The sequence below is a fragment of the Microcaecilia unicolor genome, chromosome 2 (genome assembly GCF_901765095.1).
Source record: "Microcaecilia unicolor chromosome 2, aMicUni1.1, whole genome shotgun sequence".
Classification (NCBI taxonomy): domain Eukaryota; kingdom Metazoa; phylum Chordata; class Amphibia; order Gymnophiona; family Siphonopidae; genus Microcaecilia; species Microcaecilia unicolor.
In genome coordinates, this window is record NC_044032.1 from 80,553,348 (window position 1) to 80,580,784 (window position 27,437).

The 27,437-nt window shown below is 44.6% G+C and overlaps 1 protein-coding gene across 1 annotated transcript in view; it reads right to left on the reverse strand.

The window, feature by feature from the left end:
- The window catches only part of C6 (complement C6), a 126,857-nt gene that overhangs the window by 29,519 nt on the left and 69,901 nt on the right, over nt 1-27,437 (reverse strand). Inside the window, exons 13-14 of the mRNA XM_030193083.1 lie at nt 15,071-15,242; nt 12,070-12,181 (exon numbers count right to left, since the gene is read on the reverse strand). Coding sequence (XP_030048943.1) covers nt 12,070-12,181; nt 15,071-15,242 — 284 coding nt within the window. The remainder of the gene's footprint in view (nt 1-12,069; nt 12,182-15,070; nt 15,243-27,437) is intronic.

The window sequence follows — 27,437 nt, forward strand, 5'->3', positions numbered from 1 at the left end:
GAAAAAGGGCACTACGGTACTAGGTGGGGCCATTTTTCCCATGCACCAGGGCCCTTTTTACTGCAGCAGGAAAAAAGCCCCCTCCAAAAATGGCCATGTGGTAAGACAACACTTACTGTTTGGCCACGCGGTTTACCATCACCCATTCAGGTAGTGGTAAGGGCTCCTACAGTAACCTGGTGGTAACCGGGCAGTGCGTGGTGATGCCCAATTACTGCTGGGTTACCGCTGCGCTATTTCCAGGGTTTTAATTTTTTCCCTGGAAATGGCACACGCTCGACCCAAAACTACCACTGGTGGCCACTTTGGGCTGCCAGTAGTCCCAGAATAGCATGCGGTAAGCCCGTGTTGGGCTTACCGCCGCTTCGTAAACGGGCCTCTATATGTTCCATCTTTGCTTACAGCCTACACTGTCTATTAAAATGTTTATTATGTACTATGTTGACATTGTAAGTAGTGTACTATGCCATACTTTGTATCAGGGGTGTAGCCAGACTTCGGCGGGAGGGGGGTCCAGAGCCCGAGGTGAGGGGGCACATTTTAGCCCCCCCGGTGCCGCCGACCCCCCCCCCCCCGCCATTGCGACCCCCTGCCACTGCCGACCCCCCCGCCACCACCACCACCAACTTCCCCCCCCCCTGTCGACAACCCTCTTGACCCCCCTCCCGCTGCCAACCCTCCCCCGCCGCCGATGTCACCTACATTTGCTGGCGGGGGACCTCAACCCCCACCAGCCGAAGTCCTCTTCTTCTGGCACAAGGCTTCATTCTGTTTCTGTGTGTCTGACGTCCTGTATGTTGTACGTGCAGGACGTCAGACTCACAGAAACAGAACGAAGCCTTGTGCCGGAAGAAGAGGACCTCGGCTGGTGGGGGTTGGGGTCCCCCACCAGCAATGGTAGGCGACGGCGGCGGCGGCGGGAGAGGGTTGGCAGCGGGAGGGGGTCAAGAGGGTCGTCGGCAGGGGTGGAAAGTTGTTGTTAGTGGTGGTGGTGGGGGGAGGGTTGTCGGCGGGAGGGGGGGTCGAGAGGGTTGTCGGCAGGGGGTCCAGGGCCAAATCTACGGGGACCCAGGCCCCCCATGGCCCCACATAGCTACGCCACTGCTTTGTATTGTTATTTGAATATTTTTACTGCTGTAATTGTCTATTGCTTATGCTTGATTTATTTTTTACTGTACAACGCCTTGAGTGAATTTCTTCAAAAAGGCGGTAAATAAATCCTAGTGCATCAATAAATAAATAATATGTGTTCTGCTTCCACTTACAAGGCAAAGTGTAGATTTACCCCTGAAAGTGTCAGTATTCTGTACAGTTACATGCTCAAGCATCACGTAAACGTGAGTGCACTGTTATAGAATTGCCCTTCATGAAACTGACAATGCAGTAGAATACCAATACCATTCTCTCTCCCTTTCCACTGTCAAAATACAAGAACTATCTACAAAATTAGCATCAGTGAGCTTCTAGGGAGTATTCATTGAGCCCGTTTATGACTTTGTACAATTCATACTTTATCACTCAATTTTGTCTATATTACTTTCTTTCGCACTGAAAATTGATGCATTTCCTTTTAATTTAAAATGTTTTTGCAGGCTTTTTCAGAATCATGTTTTATTCCCTGCTGCTGTTTATCTAATGCATATACAGTATGCTGATTATCCTTGATGAATTACTTTACCTTTGGGAGCACTATTTTTTTTTAATGTGCCATAGCTAATTATTCATGGCAAGAGAGCAATCCATAATACTCTCCCTGCCTCACTTTCTTTAAAAATAGTTCATGTGATGAAATGTCTCACAAAGAGCCTATCAATACATGTTCCATGAAGAGCAGCATATTGCTACTATATAAATCACATTTGGAAAATATCTTTTCACTTCATATGTGAAAGGCTTCTGATTGAACAGTATATCAAGCACTAATTAAACTTGGAAACTTGGATGTGATCTAGCAGAGTCTCTAGCAAAATATAAAAACAGCATTCTTAACAATAGGCTGTTAGAATAAGACAGTATGGGGGCAATTCTATCAAGTGGTGACTAGAGGTAGGTGCTACTTACACACATCAAAGGTGCCATGAAATTGACAGGAATCCATGTGTACTAGGCATTATTCTGTAAGGGGCTTTTTACTAAAGGGTTGCCGTACCTGTTCATGCTTTCCAAAAATACTAGGATGAGGGGGCATGCGATGAAGCTACAATGTAGTACATTTCAAACAAATCTAAGAAAATATTTCTTCACTCAACGTGTAATTAAACTCTGGAATTCATTGCCAGAGAATGTGGTAAAGGCGGTTAGCTTAGCGGAGTTTAAAAAAGGTTTGGACGACTTCCTAAAGGAAAAGTCCATAGACCGTTATTAAATGGACTTGGGGAAAATCCACTATTTCTGTAATAAGCAGTATAAAATGTTTTGTACATTTTGGGGATCTTGCTGGGTATTTGTGACCTGGATTGGCCACTGTTGGAAACAGGATGCTGGGCTTGATGGACCTTTGATCTTTCCCAGTATGGCAATACTTATGTACTTATGTGCAGCAACCCGCAACACGGGTGCTGGCAGTAGTTCCACCCCCAGTGCGCACCATTTCCGGCAGAGGGTTACCCAACGGTAATCGAGCAGTGTCGTGCACCGCCCAGATACTGCTGGGTAAGCATGGGGGCCCTTGCCACCACCTCAATGGGTGGCGATAAGTGATCCCCCTGAAATGGCTGCACGGCAAATGCAAACTTACTATGCAACTATTTCTTTTTCCGGCCTTTTTACCCACTGTAGTAAAAGGGGCCCTGGCACGTGATAAAAATGGCTGCCACTGCTAGTGCAGGGCTCCTTTTACCGCTGCATAGTAAAAGGGCCCCTAAAGTAGCACCTAAAGGGTCCTTTTACTAAAGTGCGCTGAAAAATGGCCTGTGGTAGTGTAGGTGTATGTTTTAGGCGCGCACAGATCCATTTTTCAGTGTGCCTGCAAAAAACGCCTTTTTAAAATTTTTGCCGAAAATGGACGTGTGGAAAAAAAATCAAAATTGGCGTGTGTCTATTTTGGATCTGAGACCAGCCATTGACCTAGTGGTAAAGTCTCATGTAGTAACCGGGCAGTAATGACCTACGTGCATCAAATGCCACTTAGCACGCATCTGATACGCGCATCCAAAAATAAAATTTATTTTTCAGACGCGTGTATCGGATGCGCACCAAAAATGAAATTACCGAAAGAGCCATGTGGTAACTCCATTTTGGCGCATGTTGGGTGCACGGAGACACTTACACAGCTTAGGGAAAGGGCCCCTAAGTGCCTTAATACCTAACTGGAAGGGTGGGCGTACACAAAGGGATGGACCATGGGCCTGTCTCCCATGTACATGCATAGTTTACAGAATATCATAAACTAGGCACGTCAACTTACACCTGCCATTGACACAGGGCATGGAATCTTGGTACCAAGATGCCATTATAGAATTGGCACTAATCCCCTAATTCTATGTAACATTCTTCAAGATGTGCCATGCAAATTTGGGTGTGTGCCCAAATTGCACACACATCTTAATTGAATAATGAGCCAATTAGTGACAAGTGTTGGCTTTTAAACAAGCAATTATTGGTGCTAATTGGAAACAATTAAGATGTACACATAGAAATTTAGGCACGTGATCCATGTCTACATTTTACGCATGTCCCGGAAAAGGGTGCACCACAATTGGAGGGTCATGGGTAATTCAGGGCAGAGTGTGGGCATGGATTTCAGTTACATATGCAATTGGGCCTACATGCTTAAATTTTTGCGCTGGCGTTTGCACCATTTTTTCATGGATGGAAGTGGATCCATCTAAATGTAGGCATAACCCCTGTGCTTAAGTGCTAATCTATAAACCGCACCTAACGTTTGGCATGGTTTATAGAATAGTGCTCAGTGGGGTTTCTTCCAGTGCCATATATAGAACTTACCCCTAAGCGCACCTAGACTGAGGCACCAATTTATAGAATTGCCCTCTATGGCATAAGTATTAGAGACTGACTGTTTTGTTTTGAAATAACCAGAAACATTTTGCATGAGTTATAAAACATGAATCACTAGGTAGGTAAGTAAATATAAAGCAGAATTTTGGAATAACTAATGGAGATTTTCTTGGTTCACAACTGATGTATCACTAGTTTAAGTAAGACCAAAATATTGATGCTTGAAATTGGTCAAAATCTAGAGCTGCTTTGTATTACAGAAACATATGAATCTCATAAAAATCAATGACACTAGCAAGAAGTGCCCACACCCCTACTTCCACCCAACCTACTGTTCAATCTTGTTATATACATTGACTCACTAGTTAAGGGGTTAGAATAGAAAGAATTTGTTAAAAGAGTCAAATTTTGCTTATCTGTGAAAAATAATATTTAAGTAAATTTCAAGGGATATTCATTAGTAATATTATTGAGGTAAATCCACAAAGAGATTTACGTTAGACAATATACATTAGGTACATAAATACTTTTTGAAGTTTGAAGGGATAAGATAAGCTCTTCAACCAGGCCTTTAATGGAAGAAGTAAATGACACCGGCTGCACATATTACATAAGTACATAAGTACATAAGTAGTGCCATACTGGGAAAGACCAAAGGTCCATCTAGCCCAGCATCCTGTCACCGACAGTGGCCAATCCAGGTCAAGGGCACCTGGCACGCTCCCCAAACGTAAAAACATTCCAGACAAGTTATACCTAAAAATGAGGAATTTTTCCAGTCCATTTAATAGCGGTCTATGGACTTGTCCTTTAGGAATCTATCTAACCCCTTTTTAAACTCCGTCAAGCTAACCGCCCGTACCACGTTCTCCGGCAATGAATTCCAGAGTCTAATTACACGTTGGGTGAAGAAAAATTTTCTCCGATTCGTTTTAAATTTACCACACTGTAGCTTCAACTCATGCCCTCTAGTCCTAGTATTTTTGGATAGCGTGAACAGTCGCTTCACATCCACCCGATCCATTCCACTCATTATTTTATACACTTCTATCATATCTCCCCTCAGCCGTCTCTTCTCCAAGCTGAAAAGCCCTAGCCTTCTCAGCCTCTCTTCATAGGAAAGTCGTCCCATCCCCACTATCATTTTCGTCGCCCTTCGCTGTACCTTTTCCAATTCTACTATATCTTTTTTGAGATACGGAGACCAGTACTGAACACAATACTCCAGGTGCGGTCGCACCATGGAGCGATACAACGGCATTATAACATCCGCACACCTGGACTCCATACCCTTCTTAATAACACCCAACATTCTATTCGCTTTCCTAGCCGCAGCAGCACACTGAGCAGAAGGTTAGGAAAGCGAATAGAACATGTTTATCTACTCCTACCCTAACCAAGATAATGTTCAAGTACCTTTCTGACCTCAATTGCAACTCTCTTTAACTAGTCCTTTATTTTCTTATTCCTGTTACTCTATCTTATCTATATATATGTTCCATCTTTGCTTACACCCTATGCTGCCTATTAAAATGTTTTATTGTGTATTGTGTTGGCACTGTAATGTAGCATACTATCAAGCTTATTGTTGAAAGAGAAGGGCGCCCATCTTCTGACACAAATCGGGAGAGGGACATCCCTCTCTCAGGGTCGCCCAAATCTGCATAATTGAAAGCCGATTTTGAGCGCCCTCAAGTGCTTTCTGTCATGGGGATGACCAAAGTTCACGGGGGGGGGGGGGGGGGGGTGTCGGCAGTGTAGCGAAGGCGGGACTGGGGTGATTTTACTTGGTCCATTTATTCTTATGACCAAGTCTCAAAAAGGTGCCCGAACTGACCAGATGACCAATGGAGGGAATCGGGGATGACCTCCCCTTACTCCCCAGTGGTCACCAACCCCCTCCCACCCTAAAAAAAATTTTTTTTGCCAACCTCTATGCCAGCCTCAAATGTCATACCCAGCTCCTTGACAGCAGTATGCAGGTCCCTGGAGCAGTTTTAGTGGGTACTGCAGTGTACTTCAGGCAGGCGGACCCAGGCCCATCCCCCCATACCTGTTACACTTGTGGTAGTAAATGTGAGCCCTTCAAAACCCACCAGAAACCCACTGTATCCACATGTAGGTGCCTCCCTTCACCCCTTAGGGCTATGGTAGTGATGTACAGTTGTGGGGATTGGGGTTTTTTTGGGGGGGTTGGGGGGGCTCAGCACACAAGGTAAGGGAGCTATGCACCTGGGAGCAATTTCTGAAGTCCACTGCAGTGCCCCCTAGGGTACCCGGTTGGTGTCCTGACATGTGACGGGGACCAGTGCACTATGATTGCTGGCTCCTCCTATGACCAAATGACTTGGATTTGGTCGTTTCTGAGACGGGCATCCTCAGTTTCCATTATCGACGAAAACTGGGGACGACCATCTCTAAGGATGACCATCTCTAAGGTTGACCTAAATGATGAGATTTGTAGGTTCCCGACCGTATTATCGAAATGAAAGATGGATGTCCATTTTGTTTCGATAATATGGGTTTCCCCGCCCCTTCACGGAGCCGTCCTGCGAGGAAAGCCCCAGGAAAACTTGGGCGCCCCGTTCAATTATGCCCCTCCACGCCATACTTTGTATTGTTGTTTGACTATTTTTACTGCTGTAATTGTCTATTGCTTATATTTGACTTATTCTTGCTGTACACCGCCTTGAGTGAATTCCTTCAAAAAGACAGTCAATAAATAAATAAATAAATAAACTAACTGCTCCAAACCCCAATAAGATGTGAGCAATGTGCAAAAATATCCCATTTGGAGAAATTGCCCCTGAGAGGAACCACAATGTGGAAGAGTAGTTTTCACAGAATAGAATAGGACAGCTGAGGAAACAGTCAGTGTTGTATAGTAACCAAGTCAATGTAATTAGTTACTGTACTTAAGTAAAAGTTTTGTTACTTTTATTTGTAAAGAAGTAAAGGTTAACATTTGTTACTTTTACTTTACTGAAGTAATAATTTCACCAATTTTTACTACTTTTACTCAGTTACATATAATGGTTGAAGTTGTAAAAGTGGAAGCAAGATGTAAATGACGATTACTCAGTAAACCAAAAGAAACAGCAAAACCAGGAACAGGATTTCGCTATTGCAAACCTCGTCACATAAACAGTGGTTCATTTCATCTTAAATTTTGCTATATAATGGCTATAGCCTATGAGAACAGTGGAGTTGCCTGTGTTTGTTGAACTAGTTACTGGTCTCCAGCCAAGCAGAATAGTGATGAGTTGGGTTACTTTAAAGTGGAGGTGAAGCTGAAGCTTTTAGCAATTCTTGGCAAACAGATATATGTCTCTATAACAATAGGCTGTTGGTCATCCCATGGAAAATTTTACATTAGGGTGACTGTCCATTGGCTTGATAGTCTTTAGAGAGGAATTCTGCTTGTCTGGTCTTAAGACTGAAGGATTCCCACACATTTGATGTTCTTGCATTTTGTCTGATGGCAAACTCTTGAGAAGATTAGTTCTCAAGAGTTTGCCATCAGACAAAAAATTATTAGAACAACAGACAATGATTCCAACTTTGTGAAGGCCTTCTTTGTAATTGGACAGCATGACAACGATAATGAAGATAAAGGTGAAGATGCAATTGATGAATTAGACAGCACTACTTCTTATGCAGATGATAATGACAATAACGATGATAAAGTATTCTTTGCTATATGGAAGTCAAATGTTTCAGAGATTCCCTTGATTAAAACCTGCAGACCCAGTTAGAAGACATCAGTAATATTGTAACCTGGCCTGATTTGAAGGAACTTTATCAGACTGTGCTACTGCAGTTGTTGAAAGCCTTTACATAAGAACATGAGAATAGCCAAACTGGTCCATCTAGCCCAGTATCCTGCTTCCAACAGTGGCCAATCCAGATCATAAGTACCTGACAGAAACCCATATAGTAGCAACGTTCCATGCTACCAATCCCAGGGTATGCAGTGGCTTTCATATCTATCTTAATAGCGGACTATGGTCTTTTCCTCCAGGAAATTATTCAAACCTTTTTTTAAACCCAGATATGCTAACTGCTGTTACCACATCCTCCAGCAACAAGTTCCAGAGCTTAGCTGTTCACTGAGTGAAAAATATTTACTCCTATTTGTTTTAAAAGGGCAACACCGAGAAAGCTATGCATGCCTAGAGAATCAGAGAAAGTCACTGATGTAGGGCTGCAACTGAAGGGCTGATTTGGATTCAGTGGTGGTTAGGAAAACCCTATAATTAATTAGGAAGAATAAAATAGGAAGAAAAGGAGGAGTGGTGATGCTATAGAGAAAAATAATAATAAAGCAACAGAACAGCAGGACTTATATCAGTTGATCTTTAAAAGAAGGAATTAAACATCTATATTGCTTCTGTTCTAAGAGAATTATGAGAAGAGGAAGTCTCTCTGGGTAGGTGAACATTCATTTGCTGGGAGATTTGGTGACCTGAAGCTTGGGATACAAGAGAATTTGTAGGTTTATTGATAAACTCAGTGTGAAATTAAGTAAAAAAAAAGCAAACATTATTTATTAGCTTGTTTAACAGTCTTAAGTTAATTTGCTATAGTTACAAGTTAACCATTACAGCCCCAGAGCATTAAAATATAGATATTACAGAGATTATTGTTTCAAGCTAACTATTACAGCCATAGAGCATTAAAACATAGGTATTACACATCATATCAGGTCTTAGTTTAGTCTTCTTTCCTACCCAGGCACATCCCTCAGTATATAGATACTTATTCCAATTAATGGGACAAAAAGGAAATTTCTTTTGAGATCTAACAAGAAACACATTAAGAGGGAAATTTTATAACAGGGCACCTCCAACATAGGCGTAATTTGATAGTTTCATTTGGGGGGCAAAGGGTGGGGTGTGGCACATTAGCATATTCATGTGCATACATGTTATTGTCTTATACATATTATTTATAGTTATTTAAAACACACACACACACACGCCTAGAATCTTATTTTGCATATTCATAGCGATACAAACAAATAATAGAACCATGCTGCACAATTAACATTAAAATCTAACCCGTATTAACGATGAAGAAAATGCACATTTCGAAAGGACTTTACAGTCTTCAGCTGGATTATCTGATTTGATCCCAAAGTTGTGCCAAATTAGGCCCTATTTAATAAAAAACATTCTGAAAGTGACAAATCTACCAATTTTGTAAGAGTCATTTAGAGTGAAATTCTATAATCTGGATGCTCACATTTATGAGCGCATTACACACATAAATGTTTAGAATGCTAACATTTATGCACATTATGGGCTGGATTCAGTAAATGACGCTCAAAATTTGATGCTAAAAAAACACCCATAATTGAACGTAATCCTGCTTATAATCGAATGAGAAAAACGCCCAAGTTCCGACCTAAATCGGGAGATGGACGTTTATCTCACAAAAACGAATAAAGCGGTATAATCGAAAGCCGATTTTTGGACGTTTTCAACTGCAATCCGTCGCGGATGCGGACAAAGTTGATGGGGGCGTGTCAGAGGTGTGGCGAAGGCGGAACTGGGGCGTGGTTATCTGCCGAACAGAGATGGGCGCATTTCACCGATAATGGGAAAAAAGTATGCGTTTTTAGCTAAAATTTAGGACACTTTTCCTGGACCCTGTTTTTTCACGAATAAGGCCCCAAAAAGTGCCCTAAATGACCAGATGACCACTGGAGGGAATCGGGGATGACCTCCCCTGACTCCCCCAGTGGTCACTAACCCCCTCCCACCACAAAAAATGAAGTTTCTCAACTTTTTATTTTCACCCTCAAATGTCATACCCAGCTCCCTGACAGCAGTATGCAGGTCACTGGAGGAGTTGTTAGGGGGTGCAGTGGACTTCAGGCAGGTGGACCCAGGCCCATCCCCCCTACCTGTTACAATTGTGCTGCTTAATGCTTATTAGTCGTCCAACCCCCCCAAACCCACTGTACCCACATGTAGGTGCCCCCCTTCACCCCTTAGGGCTATAGTAATGGTGTAGACTTGTGGGCAGTGGGTTTTGAGGGGGATTTGGGGGGCTCAACACACAAGGGAAGGGTGCTATGCACCTGGGAGCTCTTTTACCTTTTTTTTTGTTTTTGTAAAAGTGCCCCCTAGGGTGCCCGGTTGGTGTCCTGGCATGTGAGGGGGACCAGTGCACTACGAATCCTGGCCCCTCCCATGAACAAATGCCTTGGATTTATTCGTTTTTGAGCTGGGCGCTTTCATTTTCCATTATCGCTGAAAAACAAAAACGCCCAGCTCACACATTGTTGAATAAAACATGGGCGTCTATTTTTTCCCAAAATACGGTTCGGTCCGCCCCTTCACGGACCTGTTCTTGGAGATAAACGCCCATGGAGATAGGCGTTTTCGTTCAATTATGCCCCTCCATGTGTGTTCCGGAATAACAAGGACTCCTCCTTCAAGACTTTGTAATTTTATTTACTATGTAAGCTGCATTGAACCTGCTATGTGTGGGAAAGTGCGGGGTACAAATGTAATTAATAATAATAATAATAATAATAATAGGTGCCCTTTACAGAATAATGTGTAGTGCCGGGATCCACACCAACTGAAACCTGGTATAAATCTTGGTGTGCAGATCCCTGGTATTCAGTAACACTGCATGTATCTTTAGGGTATGCCTCTCACCTGCTCATGCCCCTCCCATGGCCATGCCCCTTTCTGAGTTGCATGCTGTAAGATTTACGCATGGATCTTTATAGAATAGCGTTTAGCAACATGCATGCACAAATTGTTGCCAATTGATGCCAATAATTGATTGTTAGCGCTCAATTATTGGCACCAATTGGTTTGTTAGCCAATTTAGGGGTCCTTTTACTAAGGTGCACTGAAAAATGGCCTGCTCTGGTGTAAGCACGTGTTTTGGACGTGTGCAGGTCCTTTTTCCAGCATGCCTGTAAAAAAGGCCCTTTTTTGGCCAAAAATGGATGTGCAGCAAAATTAAAATTGGCGCGTGTCCATTTTTGGGCCTGAGATCTTACCAACACATGCTGACTTAGCGGTAAGGTCTCACACATTAACCAGGTGGTAATCGTCAGTGTTCGTACACTGCCGATTACCACCTGGTTAGCATCGTGCGGTAGAAAATAAAAAATATTTTCTGACGCACAACATGTGTAAAAAATGGAATTACCGCCCAGGGCACATGGTAGCCGGGCAGTAGTTCCAAATTGACGTGCGTTGGATAAACGTAGGTGCCTACACGTCTTTTTATTTATTTATTACATTCGTACCCCGCGCTTTCCCACACAATGCAGGCTCAATGCGGCTTACATAGTAATTCGAAATACAAAGTCTTATAACAGAAATTTCAAAATGGTAGTGAAACATTATGAAGTTGAGCTTGAATAATGTATGATAAGTTGAGTTTGATAATGTGGACATCCTCAACTGCCCCGTCACAGAAACGTCCAAATTTTGGATGTCCTCAACTGCCCCATCGCTATGCCTCTGCACCCTCTTGAAATTTGGCCGTTCCTGCAACAGGGCAGTTGAGGACGTCCATCTTCCAATTTAAAGATGGGCGTCCTTCTCTTTTCATTGGTCTCCAGCCCAGACCTGTCAAAGAAGTGCAGGAGGATTGTGCTGAGCGCATGCTCAGGCACAATTCTTCCGCACTTCTACCCCATAATCAGAGATAATTGCGCTGCTTAAATTTTCATGCATTATCTCTGATCATAGGTCTAAAAGCGCCCCGCGCTGTTCCAGCGCTATTTTAGAGCACTGTTTGGAACAGCACGGGGCTTTTGATCATCTGCCTGTCAGTGAGGGAAAGGTACCAGTGAAATCCTACATTTTCAGGCCACCTGGTACACATGCACACTCTGAAATACCTTCACTGCTTTTTCAAAACTCATGGGCTGGTTTTGCTAATCTTTGCATCATGAGATCAGCAGAGTACTCTTGCAAATTTTGAAAATGAGCACAGTGTGAGCATTTCAGGAGGAGTCCTGTGCTGGAGGAACAGTCTTCTCATACCATCATGTGACACAAATGCCAAAGATTACCCACACCTGTATTTTAGTAAATTTCAAAACAATAATTAGCATGCTTCTATATAACATCTCACCCTTAAAAAGCCATTTTCTGGTGGGAATGGTTTAATACATCCAGTATCAGGTTCAGGATCGACAACATCTACCTCTTTTATTGCTTCGTCATCATGTATACATAGAGCTCCCCTGCAAAATATCAACAGACTCTTAGGAAGATAAAAAAGGAGATTTATGCCATGAAATCCACTGAATTGACTTGACCCCTTTAAGAAAAAGGGAGGTAGTCTTAATATAGTCTTAATATAGTATAGAGTTCATATTAAGATGACCTTCCTTTGTCCTTTAATTGGCTTTGTCTATGATTTGGTACTTTGATCAATATAGATAAATGGATTTAATGGATATTCAATACATATTTTGAAGCTATCCTGTAAAACCCAAATGTGTAATGATATTCTTTTCTTTGTCTATGACAGAAATAAAAAGGAGCAGACTGGCAGGCTTAGCAGGAACCTTTTGTATCCTGAGGAAGAACCCCAAATTTAAGAGAACATAGGAAACAGATATGTATTTATAAGCCCATTATTGGTGGCTACAATTGGCATAATCTTTTCCATTGTGTGAGCTGCTAACAAAGATCTATAAATATTTCAACGTTGTTTTGCAAATGATAAACAGTAAAATCATCCCTCACTTAATACACAACACATCTATCTGTGATCTAAGCTCCACATTATCCTGATTTCATTGTTTCATGCTAGCTAGTGTACTGGTGAAAGTGTAAATTATCATACTGAAACTGACACCTAGTAAATCTTTAATTTGTTAATCTCTCTTCCTTCTAATAAAACAGTATTCTGACTAAACTTGATTCCATAATATGAAGACATTCTTACTTTCTCCTATTCCTCCAATCTCTCCTTCACGAAAAAGAGCATTTCCAAATCAAAAGTTGTAAAGGAAAACACCCACAAGAGATGAGGGAACAAAACTCCCTATAATTGTAGTAGAATCAACCAAAGAGCAGGGCAGAGATGGCACTTCCAAATACCAAAAGGAAGACAAAGAAGATTGTAGTCAGTGATACTGTATTTATTAGAAATACACCAAAAGTATTCAACACGGTGGCTGTATTTTGGCTCCTGTACACCTGCTTCAGGAATCTGACCAATCTGGTGTATCAAGGTCAAATGGACTTGCCCATCATTTCAACAAGTGAAGTTTTGGGTGTGATACTTAGATGATGTTTTTTCTTTTATGGGATGGAGATGAAATGAGCTTGCGGGAATTTGTGATGTATTTGGACAGCTACCATCCTAGAATATTTTTTTCTTTGCAATGTGATTTTCAACCTATTTCGTTTCTGGATGCATTAATAAAGAAGATGGGAGATGCTTTTGTGACTACAGTGTTTCATGAAGATACACACAGAAACATTCTGTTAGAGTACAGTAGTTGTCATCCTCCCTCATTGAAAAATAGTCTGCCCTTTTCACAACTCATCTGATATCGAGGAGTTTGTTCAAATGATTCTGATTTTAAGCTGCAGGTGAGAGGACTATGTGTGAAGATGACTGTGCATGGTTATCCTTCCAATGTTTTGAAGAATGCTTACCACAGAACTAAATGTAATCAGCAAGATCTTTTGTTAGTTTCTATGCTGTCTTTTTCTGAAGATGCCAACGTGCTGACCTATGTGACCAAATATACTTCATTCACATCTGGAGTGGTGCAAGCTGTGAGCAAATATTGGGACATATTCAAAATGATCCCTGCTTTGTCTGGGTTTTCTTTCAGGGTTGCCTTTCAGTGACGAACAAACCTTAAGGAATGTTTAAGTCCTTCCATGCTGTCACCCTGTACACAAGTACTAGAAGGGGCATCTATTTCACGAGGCCACTTTAAATGTGGCAAGTGTTCATTTTGTGATATTATGTTGGAGACATTCATAGACCCTTTGACCAACAGGAGTTATGACCTTAAGACTCAAATGGCGTGTAGATCTAATCACGTAGTATATTGTTTATTATGTCCATATAAGAAATTATACATAAGTAAGACTACCAGAAAGTTGTTTATCAGACTGACGGAACATAAAAGTTCTATACATATACGGGCAGAGGGAACACCAGTGGCTGCAGATTGTGCTCATACCCATCACTCTTTTCAGGATTTGCATTGTGTAGTTCTTCAATGGATTGCACTGCTCACCAGGGGTGGCGATCGGCGAAAGCGGTTGTTGCAGCAAGAACAAAAATGGATTTATATGTTGAACTCTTTAGAGCCTGGGAGTTAAATTCCTGCATCGAATGGTATCATTTTATTTGAACACATAGCTTCTGAAGACATTGTTTGACTGTTTATTGGCTGACAGATTGCCTCATGCTGATTGGTTACATTCTTTCCTAGCATCTGATGTCACTAGTTATAAGAGTCAGCCATTTTGATTGTTAAGTAAGCCAGGTATGAGCAGCTAGTTGTTTTGGTACTCTGAAAACAGTAAGTTGTGCTGTATATTTTTTTGATCTTATATTTTGGGACGTGGAGTGGAATTTTTGAATTTAGTTTGGATCTAATATTTAACTTCCTCTGTGAGTCCTGGGATTTGTCTTTGTTACCTGCCATAAATCTGCCTTTACTTCTGTCGGCTTCAATTCTTACCTATTCCTGTTTGCTCTTATCCCCTTCCTGTTCCTTCTTCCTGTCCTGATCTACTCTTTCAGCTCCCTCAGAAAGACTTCTGAAACCTGGATTTCAGCATACCTCTAGACAGGTAGATTATGTACTATTTTGTTAAAATAGGTTTGGTCAAATTCCTGAAGGAAAAGACTATTAAGGTAGACCTGGGGAATGCCTTTGCTTATCCCTGAGGTTAGGTAGCATGGAATCTTGCTCCTTTTTGGGATTCTGCTAGGTACTTGTGAGCTGGACTGACCACTGTTGTAAACAGGATATTGGGCCAGATGAACCCTTTGTCTGACCCAGTAGGTCAACTCTTTAGTTCTTGAATTTCAAAATCAAACAAAACAAGACAATGAAATGTGCTTTATCAATTTTATTTTTCCATCACATTACCTATTAGGGAACAGTGAGAAGTGACAGTTTTCCTCTTGCTGCTGCTCACCCTTACATGGTTTTCCTCCATTCAGCGGTGCAGGGTTATTACATTGCCGTACCCTTCTTCTCTTTAAAGAACCATCACAAGTGCTCCATGTTGACCAGCAACTCCAGTAACCATCAACGGCAACTTTTAATGAATTAAAAAAATAAATCTTAAAGATATTTTTGTTTGATGCAATGGTATTTTTCAGAAAATCTTGGCTAACATTATTCAATTAGACATTCAGCTATCACAGCACAGTTGAATATAGCAGCTTTAAGATAACTGCATATCTTTATCCATTTACTTTAGGCCTGCTATAGTATATCAGTGGCCAAGAAACCTGGGGGCCCTTTTACTAAGCCGCGTAGGCGCCTATGCGCGACCAACGTGCATCAATTTGGAATTATCTCCCGACTACCACATGGATTGAGCGGTAATTACATTTTTTACGTGCACTGGTATGTGGCGCTACTGGGTGGTAAAAGGCATTTGACGTGTGTAGACCATTACTGCCCGGTTAACGCGTGAGACCTTACCACTAAGTCAATGACCCAAAATGGACGAGTGCCAATTTTCATTTTGCTACATGTCCATTTTCGATCAAAATAAAAAAATGGATCTGCGCATGTCCAAAACATGTGCTTACACTAGAACAGGCTATTTTTTTAGTGCACCTTAGTAAAAGGACCCCTTACATAAAATTAACTGGACAGAGGCTTAATATTACTGCTATCCAGTTAACTTCTAAGTTCCACCTCTGGAATCCTAATGTCAGGTTCTCAGGTTCAGAGCCCGCGGGGCCGGGCTCTGGAGCAAACGTGAGCCCTTGGGCTGCTGACGAGGAGCGACAGCAGCAGGCAAAACCCACCAACCAACACTGGGTAAGCACACCGGCAGGGACTGCAGGCACTGCCCAGCGAACCGGAACACATGGACTGGAATCCCCCGGACTGGAGGACACAGGACTGGAACACACACCGGACCGGAACACACTGGACTGGAGCACACCAGACTGGAACACCCTGGACTGGTCCCCCGGACTGGAGGACACAGGACCGGAACACGGGACTGGAGCACACTGGACTGGTCCAACAGCTTCACCTGTACTTAGCTACTAAGCCCCCCAAGAGTTGAGCTCCTGGGTTCGAGTAGCCGACAGGACTTACTGGATACCGGATGACATAGGGACCAGGACTGGAAACAGAAGTGCTCCTAACCCTAAACTGATCTACGTGCTCCCAAGCCCTAAACCAGCAGGAGTGTTCCTAACCGTAAACTGACAAAAGGACTTCCTAAGCCCTATACTAAACAGGAGCTCCTAAGCCCTGCTCAAGAAAGGGACTTCCTAAGCCCTAAACTAACAGAGCAGGGTACTAAATACAAAGCTAACACAGGTGCTACTAAGCACCAAGCTACAAGCAGAGCTTTACACTAATAAGCTAAACACAGAACTAACCAGCTACCTAAGCACTGCTCTAGCAAGCTAGAAACAACTAACAAGGTGCTTCCCAAGCACTACTCTGGTAAGCAACCAGAAGAGCTCCTAGCACTAAAAGGGAAGACAGGGGGGAGCCACAAGAAAAGAAGGGAAGCTCACATATAAGCCAAAAGTGATTCTAAATCACCAAACACCAACAGCAAAGACTGCAATGCTCCCTCTAGCATAAACCCAGAAGTACTTCTAACAGCAAACTCTGCAGTGTTCCTAACAACACCAAACCCTGAAGTACTTCTATCAGCAACAGAGCTTCCAAAGCCCTACACACAGCAATGCTTCCAAAACCAAGAGGAAACAGCAGGGGAACCAAAAGGGAAAAGCAGGAAAGCTAAACACACAGTCACCAGTGCACACTGCACTAACACTAACCTGGACCTTAGCAAAAGCAAGCAGGGAAACTAGACACAACGTCCGAAGTGCACACTGCACCACCCTACCTAAAGCAAACACCACTGTTGCAAAGGCCCTGAAGGAAAGAACCCACTTCCTTATCAAGGCCCTCCCTGATGATGTCACACTCCCTAGACCTAGGCAAAAGCACACTGACCCAGAGAGGCCCAACCCACACCAATGCAAAACCGTGAAACACTTGAAGCCAGTACACCCAAAGAGAGTTAGAGCAACTCAGGCAACACACACACAGCTGTAGTGAAGTGAGACAATTAACCCCATGCTGCTGGAAGCTGCCAGCACAGAGAGACAGAGCCAGCTCAGAAAGGAAAGAGAAAAGAAACAGAAGCCAGCTAAGCAGCTGACCCCCAGGAAAGAGGTAAGTTTGAGAGGGGTTCAGACCCCAATCATAACAGCACCTCCCCCTCAAGGCTCCCGTGTCCCCACGGGAGCCCCAGGTCTCAAAAGACAATTTAGGTCTCCATGGGTAGCTGTGATGAAATCTCCCAATGGGTTTCACAACATAAATCTGGATGGCTGGGCAGGAAGTAACTAGTACATCTGGAACTTGGAAACCAGAGTGGCTTTGGCCGCCACGAGGCTCTTTAGTACGGCTGCTAGGCAGGATCAGAGTCTTGGATGCACCAAGTGGCATCCAGTTCAACAGGAACCCTCTCCCAAAGGAGTCCACAACTTCCTTGACCTCCTGGCACTCCACTGTAGCAGCCAGAACTGGGCTAGAGCCAACACCCATCCTGGAATCTGAAGCCGGACAGGAACTCGAACAGGACTTCAGACTGGATCTTGCCTCTTGGCTGGAGCTGGAACTCAGGAGGAGTTCAACATCTTGGTTGAAGTGGGAACTCAGAGTAGACTCAGCATCTTGCCTGAGACTGCAATCTGATCCGGCCTCAGCCTCTTGGCCGGAACTGCCACTCAATTCGGACTCAGCCTCTTGGCTGGACTCGGTACTCAACGTAGACTCAGCATCTCGGCTGGCACTGGGACTTGCTCCGGACTCAGCATCTTGACCGGGACTGCAACTTGACCCGGACTCAGCATCTTGCCTGGAACTGGAACTCCAACTTGACCCAGACTCAGCATCTTGGCCGGAACTGCAACTTGACCCGGACTCAGCATCTTGCCTGGGACTGGAACTCTAACTTGACCCGGACTCAGCATCTTGGCCGGGACGGCAACTCTCACCGGACTCAGCATCTTGGCCGGGACTGGAACGCCAACTTGGCCCGGACTCAGCATCTTGCCTGGGACTGGAACTCCAACTTGACCCGGACTCAGCATCTTGGCCGGGACGGCAACTCTCACCGGACTCAGAATCTTGGCCAGGACTGTAACTTGACCCGGACTCAGCATCTTGCCCGGGACTGTAACTCAATTCTGATTCGGCATCTCGGCTGAACTCTGCACTCGGTGCAGACTCAGCACTCATCGTAGACTCGTCACTCGGTGTAGACTCAGCATCCCGGCTGGGACTGCAACTCGATCCAGACTCAGCATCTTGACTGGAACTACAACTCGATCCAGCCTCAGCATCTTGACTGGAACTACCACTCGATCCAGACTCAGCATCTTGACTGGAACTACAACTCGATCCAGACTCAGCATCTTGACTGCCAATGCTGCAACTCACTCCAGACTCAGCATCTTGACTGGAACTACAACTAGATCCAGACTCAGCATCTTGACTGGAACTGCAACTCGATCCAGACTCAGCATCTTGACTGCCAATGCTGCAACTCACTCCAGACTCAGCATCTTGACTGGAACTACAACTAGATCCAGACTCAGCATCTTGACCGGAACTGCAACTCGATCCAGACTCAGCATCTTGACTGGAACTACAACTCAATCCAGACTCAGCATCTTGCCTGGAACTCCAACTCGATCCAGACTCAGCATCTTGACTGGAACTGCAACTCGATCCAGACTCAGCCTCTTGACTGGAACTGCAACTCGATCCAGACTCAGCATCTTGACTGGAACTGCAACTCGATCCAGACTCAGCCTCTTGACTGGAACTGCAACTCGATCCAGACTCAGCCTCTTGACTGGAACACCAACTCGGTCCAGACTCAGCATCTTGACTGGAACTGCAACTCGATCCAGACTCAGCATCTTGACTGGAACTCCAACTCGATCCAGACTCAGCATCTTGACTGGAACTCCAACTCCATTCAGACTCAGCATCTTGACTGGAACTCCAACTCGATCCAGACTCAGCATCTTGACTGTCAATGCTGCAACTCACTCCAGACTCAGCATCCCGGCTGCCACTGCTGCCACTCGATCCAGACTCAGCATCTTGGCAGGCAAAGCCCTTCAGGCTGGACTCAGAAGTTTGGCGGGAAAAATCAGGAAGCCACCTTCTTTCAGCTTGGGCTTCCGGAGTATCCCGTAGGGTTGGCTCCGAGAGGAGTTGGAAGCGGTAAAAGAACAGCTTGGTAGAGGGATCAATAGCAGAAACTGGGTTTTCTTCGAACCCTAGCCAGGAGACACGCCTTCTTTCCGCTGCAGCTTCAGGAGTATTCTTCAGGGCTGGATCAGACAAAAGTGCAACCCGGTAATCCTGGAGTGTCAGAAACGGATCCAGATCAAAAATGGGGTTGGAACTGGGATCCAAACTGGTACTAGGAGGCCTGGTTTGAAGCGCCACTTGAACTGGACTCCGAGGCTTGCGTGGAGGCGCCATCTGGACTGGCACCGGAGGCTCGGTGAGAAGCCCCTCTCGGACTGGAATCGGAGGCTCGGCCAGCAGCATCCCACAGACTGCACTCTGAAGCTTGGCTGGACGTGCTGCTCGGACTGGATTCAGAGGCTTGTCTAGGCGCGCTGCTTGAACGGGACTGGACCCCTGCTGGGCCCAGAGCGTGGAATTCCCAAGACGTCTCCTCTCAGCGACAGCTTCAGGAGTATCCCACAAAGCTGGATTCAAGACCAGGCTGCGGCGATATTCAGCGAGCGTGATGAAAGGGTCCATATCTGAAACTGGGTTTTCAGCGATTCCAAGCCACCGGACACGTTTTCTCTCAGCTGCCGCTTCAGGGGTCTTCTTCAAAACAGGATGAGACAAAAGTTTCCCACGATACTGACGAAGAGTCATAGAAGGATCAAGAACAACGATGGAGCTGGACCCCAGCTGGGTCAGCTGGGCGGGGGTTCTTGCCGGGCTCATGGCCTTTGCAATCTGTCAGGTTCTCAGGTTCAGAGCCCGCGGGGCCGGGCTCTGGAGCAAACGTGAGCCCTTGGGCTGCTGACGAGGAGCGACAGCAGCAGGCAAAACCCACCAACCAACACTGGGTAAGCACACCGGCAGGGACTGCAGGCACTGCCCAGCGAACCGGAACACATGGACTGGAATCCCCCGGACTGGAGGACACAGGACTGGAACACACACCGGACCGGAACACACTGGACTGGAGCACACCAGACTGGAACACCCTGGACTGGTCCCCCGGACTGGAGGACACAGGACCGGAACACGGGACTGGAGCACACTGGACTGGTCCAACAGCTTCACCTGTACTTAGCTACTAAGCCCCCCAAGAGTTGAGCTCCTGGGTTCGAGTAGCCGACAGGACTTACTGGATACCGGATGACATAGGGACCAGGACTGGAAACAGAAGTGCTCCTAACCCTAAACTGATCTACGTGCTCCCAAGCCCTAAACCAGCAGGAGTGTTCCTAACCGTAAACTGACAAAAGGACTTCCTAAGCCCTATACTAAACAGGAGCTCCTAAGCCCTGCTCAAGAAAGGGACTTCCTAAGCCCTAAACTAACAGAGCAGGGTACTAAATACAAAGCTAACACAGGTGCTACTAAGCACCAAGCTACAAGCAGAGCTTTACACTAATAAGCTAAACACAGAACTAACCAGCTACCTAAGCACTGCTCTAGCAAGCTAGAAACAACTAACAAGGTCCCAAGCACTACTCTGGTAAGCAACCAGAAGAGCTCCTAGCACTAAAAGGGAAGACAGGGGGGAGCCACAAGAAAAGAAGGGAAGCTCACATATAAGCCAAAAGTGATTCTAAATCACCAAACACCAACAGCAAAGACTGCAATGCTCCCTCTAGCATAAACCCAGAAGTACTTCTAACAGCAAACTCTGCAGTGTTCCTAACAACACCAAACCCTGAAGTACTTCTATCAGCAACAGAGCTTCCAAAGCCCTACACACAGCAATGCTTCCAAAACCAAGAGGAAACAGCAGGGGAACCAAAAGGGAAAAGCAGGAAAGCTAAACACACAGTCACCAGTGCACACTGCACTAACACTAACCTGGACCTTAGCAAAAGCAAGCAGGGAAACTAGACACAACGTCCGAAGTGCACACTGCACCACCCTACCTAAAGCAAACACCACTGTTGCAAAGGCCCTGAAGGAAAGAACCCACTTCCTTATCAAGGCCCTCCCTGATGATGTCACACTCCCTAGACCTAGGCAAAAGCACACTGACCCAGAGAGGCCCAACCCACACCAATGCAAAACCGTGAAACACTTGAAGCCAGTACACCCAAAGAGAGTTAGAGCAACTCAGGCAACACACACACAGCTGTAGTGAAGCAGTGTTGCCAGGTGGGCGGTTTTACCGCCCAATTGGGCGGTTTTCCGCGACCCGCCGCGGGAAATTTTTGCCCGCTGCGGGTTGCGTTTTTTTGGGCTGGTTTTTGTGCTTCGGGCGGTTTTTTTAGGTGGCTTTTTCGGCCGCGGTGGGCGGGGTTAGTGACGTTTTTGGGCGGGGTTAGTGACGTGGGAGGCGGGGTTAGTGACGTGGGAGGCGGGGTTAGTGACGTGGGAGGCGGGGTTAGAGACGTGGGAGGCGGGGTTAGTGACGGGGAAGGCGGGGCCGATGACGGCGGGGGCGGGGGTTGATGACGGCGGGGGCGGGGGTGATGACGCGGGGGCGGGGGTGTCAGGGGCGGGGTTTGAGTTTGGGCGGGTTTTGGGCTGGATTTTGGGCTCCTTTAGGCTGGAAAAATATTTTCCACCTGGCAACCCTGTAGTGAAGTGAGACAATTAACCCCATGCTGCTGGAAGCTGCCAGCACAGAGAGACAGAGCCAGCTCAGAAAGGAAAGAGAAAAGAAACAGAAGCCAGCTAAGCAGCTGACCCCCAGGAAAGAGGTAAGTTTGAGAGGGGTTCAGACCCCAATCATAACACCTAAATTCTCCTTTTACACTAAACCAGGTAAATTTTGACCAGACATCAAGCTACCCGCCCAAAATTTACCAGATATGCATATCTTGTGCACATGTGTGTTTGTAGATGGGGGGGAGAAAGCGGATGGATTGATGATTTGTTCAAGTCAGCCTATAAGATTACCTTAACAAAATTGCTATGAATATCAATCACCTTGGCTCTGAGTTGGTCATGGGAAATTTATGATACTGTGGAAGTTGTAATGTCTTTAGTTGGATCACTCAAAAGAAGTTACACATAGATGTTATGGTCCATTATGTTTCAGAACTTCATAGGTTCCTTCTTCATATTTCTTTGATGTTGTTACGAGGCGTGCAGATTCTGAGGAGCATTTTAGAAAGGACATGCAAATTGGAACTGAGATGTCCAGGTCAGGATATCTGACGTTTTGCAAGTATTTTAGAACAGGATCAGCTGATGTAGAACCTGTTCTATGATACATGGTGAAATGGACCTCTAAGCAGTAGCTACATGTGACAGAAGCATCCAGTTTAGAAACATAAATGCCTTAAATATCAATGGGTACAATATGGCAATACACATTCATGTACTGGTATGTCAGAACACACATGTGTATGTTGGCCATTTTTATAACATGCACATCTATGTTTCCTCACTGTCACAGAGCCCACTATCATGGGAGCTGGCATATGCATGTGGGAAGGTGGGAATATTAGTCAGCTTTTGAATTTAAAAGAACAACGATGGATTTTTCAACTTCACACACTTCATCCGGATGGACTTAACTCTGAAATTGATTGGGCGCTTTGCAGTCTTTTTACAGCCAATCACAGGCTGGGGATTTTTGATCAGCTGTAGCCTATTTATAATCTGGATCTGCGTCGAGACGCCACGGCCATTTTTTTCTATGCAGGAGCGTGTGTACCATGGAGCTGTGAGTGTTATTACGTTTTTACTGTGATAATGAGAATGCAAAATGGGGGATTTCTAGTAACATAGAATTACTCTTTGCACTTCTAGAGAGCCTCTTCCCTGAGGAAGATTTTTTCGAAACCTTACCAAGTTGGTGGAGGTTCTCCTGTGGTTAAAAGTCGCTGCCATTTGAGAAAGAAAAAATAAATGTGGATGTTTCAATTATGCATATTTTTGGATAAAGATAAAAGATGCTGTCTTACTAAGCACCTTTTTGGATAAATGTTTTATATTGCAAATGCACATTAAAAAGTTTCTAGGGGTGATCCTATGACGATTTGCGCCACAACCATTGTTCAATAGAATATGGGACACTGAGTTCCTATGGTGTGAGCAGCAGTAGCATCTGATGATCCCCCATAAAAATTGATTCATACCCTACTTAGTCTGATGAGGGTGACGTAAGATTGACTTCATGACACTCCTGTTTGGAATCTTTAGAAAATATTTAGAATTTCAATAAAAAATTAAGAGGATATAAAACTAACATTTGAAGCTTTTATGTTTGGAACACTATATATAGCTTTCTTGTATTTAAGTCCCCACATGTAAAATATATGGTCCATTAATTGGAATTCTATAACAATGTGCGCTCAAATCCCATAGTGTGCAACCCAAAAGAGGGCGTGGACAAGGAAGGTGCATGGGTGGGTCAGGAGCATTCTTAAAATTTGCATACAGTGTTATAGAATGCTGGGTATGTGTGCCCAAATTGGGTGCCTGGAATTACAGCTGTTGTTCAGCAGTTGCAGGCCATAGTGCCTAAATTTGGGCACTGCTATTCTACAATGAGTGCTCATCTTTGAGTGGCCATTCATAGAATAGCATTTGGTGTCGAGTGCCATTTATAGACTTTTCTTCTTTATGTATTTAATTTATTGATGCTCATATTAAATATGTGTTATATTATTTAAGTGCATAGCACTTTGCTGGTTTAATTGAAAGGCTTTTAGGGACCCTTCTACTGAATTGCACTAAAATTTGTAGTTATCATGGCTTAATGTAGGATTTTTCCATATGGTAACTGCAAATTTCACACAGCACTTTTTGGAGGTGCTCCCACTATTTTTTTTATAGGTCATGCATTAATTTTTCTATTAGTGCATAGTACCTGCTGAGATTTCACATCTCTTATTTATGTAATCACCCATTATAATGGGGATTACTGAGTGGTATTGGTTTCTCCCTGGAGTCACTGGACGGAGGAAGAGAGATGTCCCTGGGTGGGAAGGAAGCCCAGCCCAAGGGGAGTGTTGTGGAAGTAAGTTGCAGAGAGAAATGTTTCTGGAGGATGATTGACAGTAAAGGTAGAGTTTGAAGGTCATGAAAGTTTCTGTTTGTTTAAGCACATGGTCTTTGGATGCTTTCACCCTTGCCAGGATTCTAGGAGGAGAAGGGGTATCCTTGAAAGGCCAGATAACCTAAGACTGGATTTAGTGGGAGTTATGGTCAGCCAAAGCCAGTAACTGTTGGAGAGGAGTGCCCTGGGTGGGTAAGGGGAGCCCAGCTCACAAGCAGGAACAGAGAAGAGCCTTTTAAAAGCCAGAGGGTGCAGCCTATTGAGGTGCAACTCTAGAAGAAAGGACAGTCAGGAAGGTCTGATCTGGGTGGAGTTTGCTGGTAACCATCAACACTATCTGCACAACCTTGGATTATGCAGCCCAAAGAGATTGGGTGATGTACTGGAGGAGTTGTATATTTGTACATAATTCTGAATTGCTAAAAGAAACTGTTTAATTAGTGGATAAGACTGTACCAAATAGTCTTGGATGGACAGAAAACCTATTGAACCAAATGCTGACTATACATAGAAATATTGAGTTTGGATTAACTGCCCATTGCAGAGTTCATTAAATTTTGCATAAAAGTTAATTCCTTGGTGTGGCATGAGAGGAAGTGAAGAGTTCACTCCCAGACTGTGAAAGGATACTCAGATTAAACCCCAATTTAACACCTTACCGCCTTCTGGACCTTTATCCAGCCCCCAACCTGTGTCCAAGCTCAAATCAAAAGGACTGGATGAGGTTTGGAGTGCGTGGTGAGAACAGGATAAGAAAAAAGAATATTGGTTTTGTGATGTATATTTTTTGTGGCCCAGGTCGGTATTGGAGGAAGAACTGAGCTGGTCCTTGAGACCCAGATTACATTTAGGAGCCAGTCAGCACACAGGAAGTGTAGTGTACTAGCTGGCTAATGCTTCCATGCCTATGCTCTGCCTATGCCATGTACCCTGAAGGAAGAATTCTGAGAAATGCAGTAGTTTGCAGTTTAACATACTGAAACAGGCAAATTACTGCAAAGCCCCTTAATGTGGTCACATGGTAGCCTGTTTCCATTAACCTCATGCTAAGGCTTGAAGTCTTAAGTACAAGGTTATATTGGGTCAGTAGTTCTTTTTTTTTGTTGTTTTTTAGTGTTGGTATCCAGATAGTGGCTGCATAACCAGATAGAGCAGTGATTGATGGCATTGTCTAGATTGCAGTGATATTTAGTGCCACTATTCAGATCTACCAGGATAACACAGGATAATTTTGTTGTTGTCCTAAATTATCCTGGAAGTTATCCAGCTGTGGAACTGAGTATCACTATCTGAGTAATTCACTCGCTCTGTCCACATACCACTTTCATAATATTCAGACAGTGTTGTAGAGGTCTGTAATAATAATAATAATTGATAGCCTTAGCCAGGGTCACTTATCTGAACAGCAAGCCTCACTGATAAGTGTTTTTGAATATCAGTCACTATGGTGCTGGGCAAAATGGTAGAGACAATTATAAAGAACACACCAATCTACTACATTTCTTTGAACGGGGTGAATAAACATATGGATAAAGGCGAGTCGGTTGATATTGTGTATCTGGATTTTCAAACAGCATTTGACAAAGTACCTCATGAAAGACTCCAGAGGAAATTGTACAGTCATGGGATAGGAGGTAGTGTTCTATTGTGGATTAAAAACTGGTTAAAAGATAGAAAACAGAGTGTACGGTTGAAATGTCAGTATTCTCAATGGAGAGGGGTAGATAGTGAGGTTTCCCAGGGTGCTATGCTGGGACCGTTGCTTTTTAACATATTTATAAATGACCTAGAGATGGGAGCAACTAGTGAGGCAATTAAATTTGATGATGACACAAAGTTATTCAAAGTTGTTAAATCGTGAGAGGATTTTGAAAAATTACAAGAGGACCATGACTGACTGAGAGACTGGGCATCTAAATGGCAGATGTTTAATATGAGCAAGTGTAAATTAATGCATGTGGGAAATAGGAACCCGAATTATAGCTATGTTATGCAAGGTTCAATGCTAGGAGTCACTGACCAGGAAAGGGATCTAGGAGTCATTGTTGATGATATGTTGAAACCAGGGGCGTATCTGAACTGCGGCGGTAGGGGGGGCCAGGGCCAGAGAGGGGGGGCACATTATAGCCCCCCCCCCGCCGCCGCCGCCGCCGCCGCCATTGCCGATCCCCCTCCCCCCAGCCGCTGCCATTGCTAACCCTCCCCCTCCGTTGCTCGCCTACCTTCGCTGGCGGGGGACCCCAACCCCCGCCAGCCGAGGTCCGCGTCCTCCTGCCGCTGCCGGCTGCCTTTGGTCCTTTCATTCTTCCATTGAAGCTGGCGCCGACGAAAAAGTTTCTTTTGAATCTGACGTCGCTGCACGTTGCACGTTGTACGTGCAGGACGTCAGACTCAGAAACAATTTCTGAGTCTGACGTCCTGCACGTACAACGTGCAGCGACGTCAGACTCAAAAGAAACTTTCGTCGGCGCCAGCTTCAATGGAAGAATTAAAGGACCAAAGGCAGCCGGCAGCGGCAGGAGGACGCGGACCTCGGCTGGCGGGGGTTGGGGTCCCCCGCCAGCGAAGGTAGGCGAGCAACGGAGGGGGAGGGTTGGCAGCGGTAGGGGGGTCCAGGGCGAAATCTGCGGGGGCCCAGGCCCCTGAGGCCCCACGCAGATACGCCCCTGGTTGAAACCGTCTGATCAGTGTGCGGCGGTGGCTAAAAAAGTAAATAGAATGTTACGTTAGGTCTAGCTCAAAACATCTTAGTGTTAGTCTTGGACGGTTTTGTTCTATTCCATTATGGCTGAAAAATGTCTAAGTGTTAGGAACGCCCAAATCCCACCCCTAACACACTCCCCTGACATGCCCCCTTGCGATTTGAATGCACTTCTGACGGACGTCATAGAAAAACGTCTAAAAATTGTTTTTGAAAATATCAATTTGGACATTTTTGTGAGAAAAACGTCCAAATGCAGATTTGTGTCACTTTTTATATGTTTTTCTCGTTTGAAA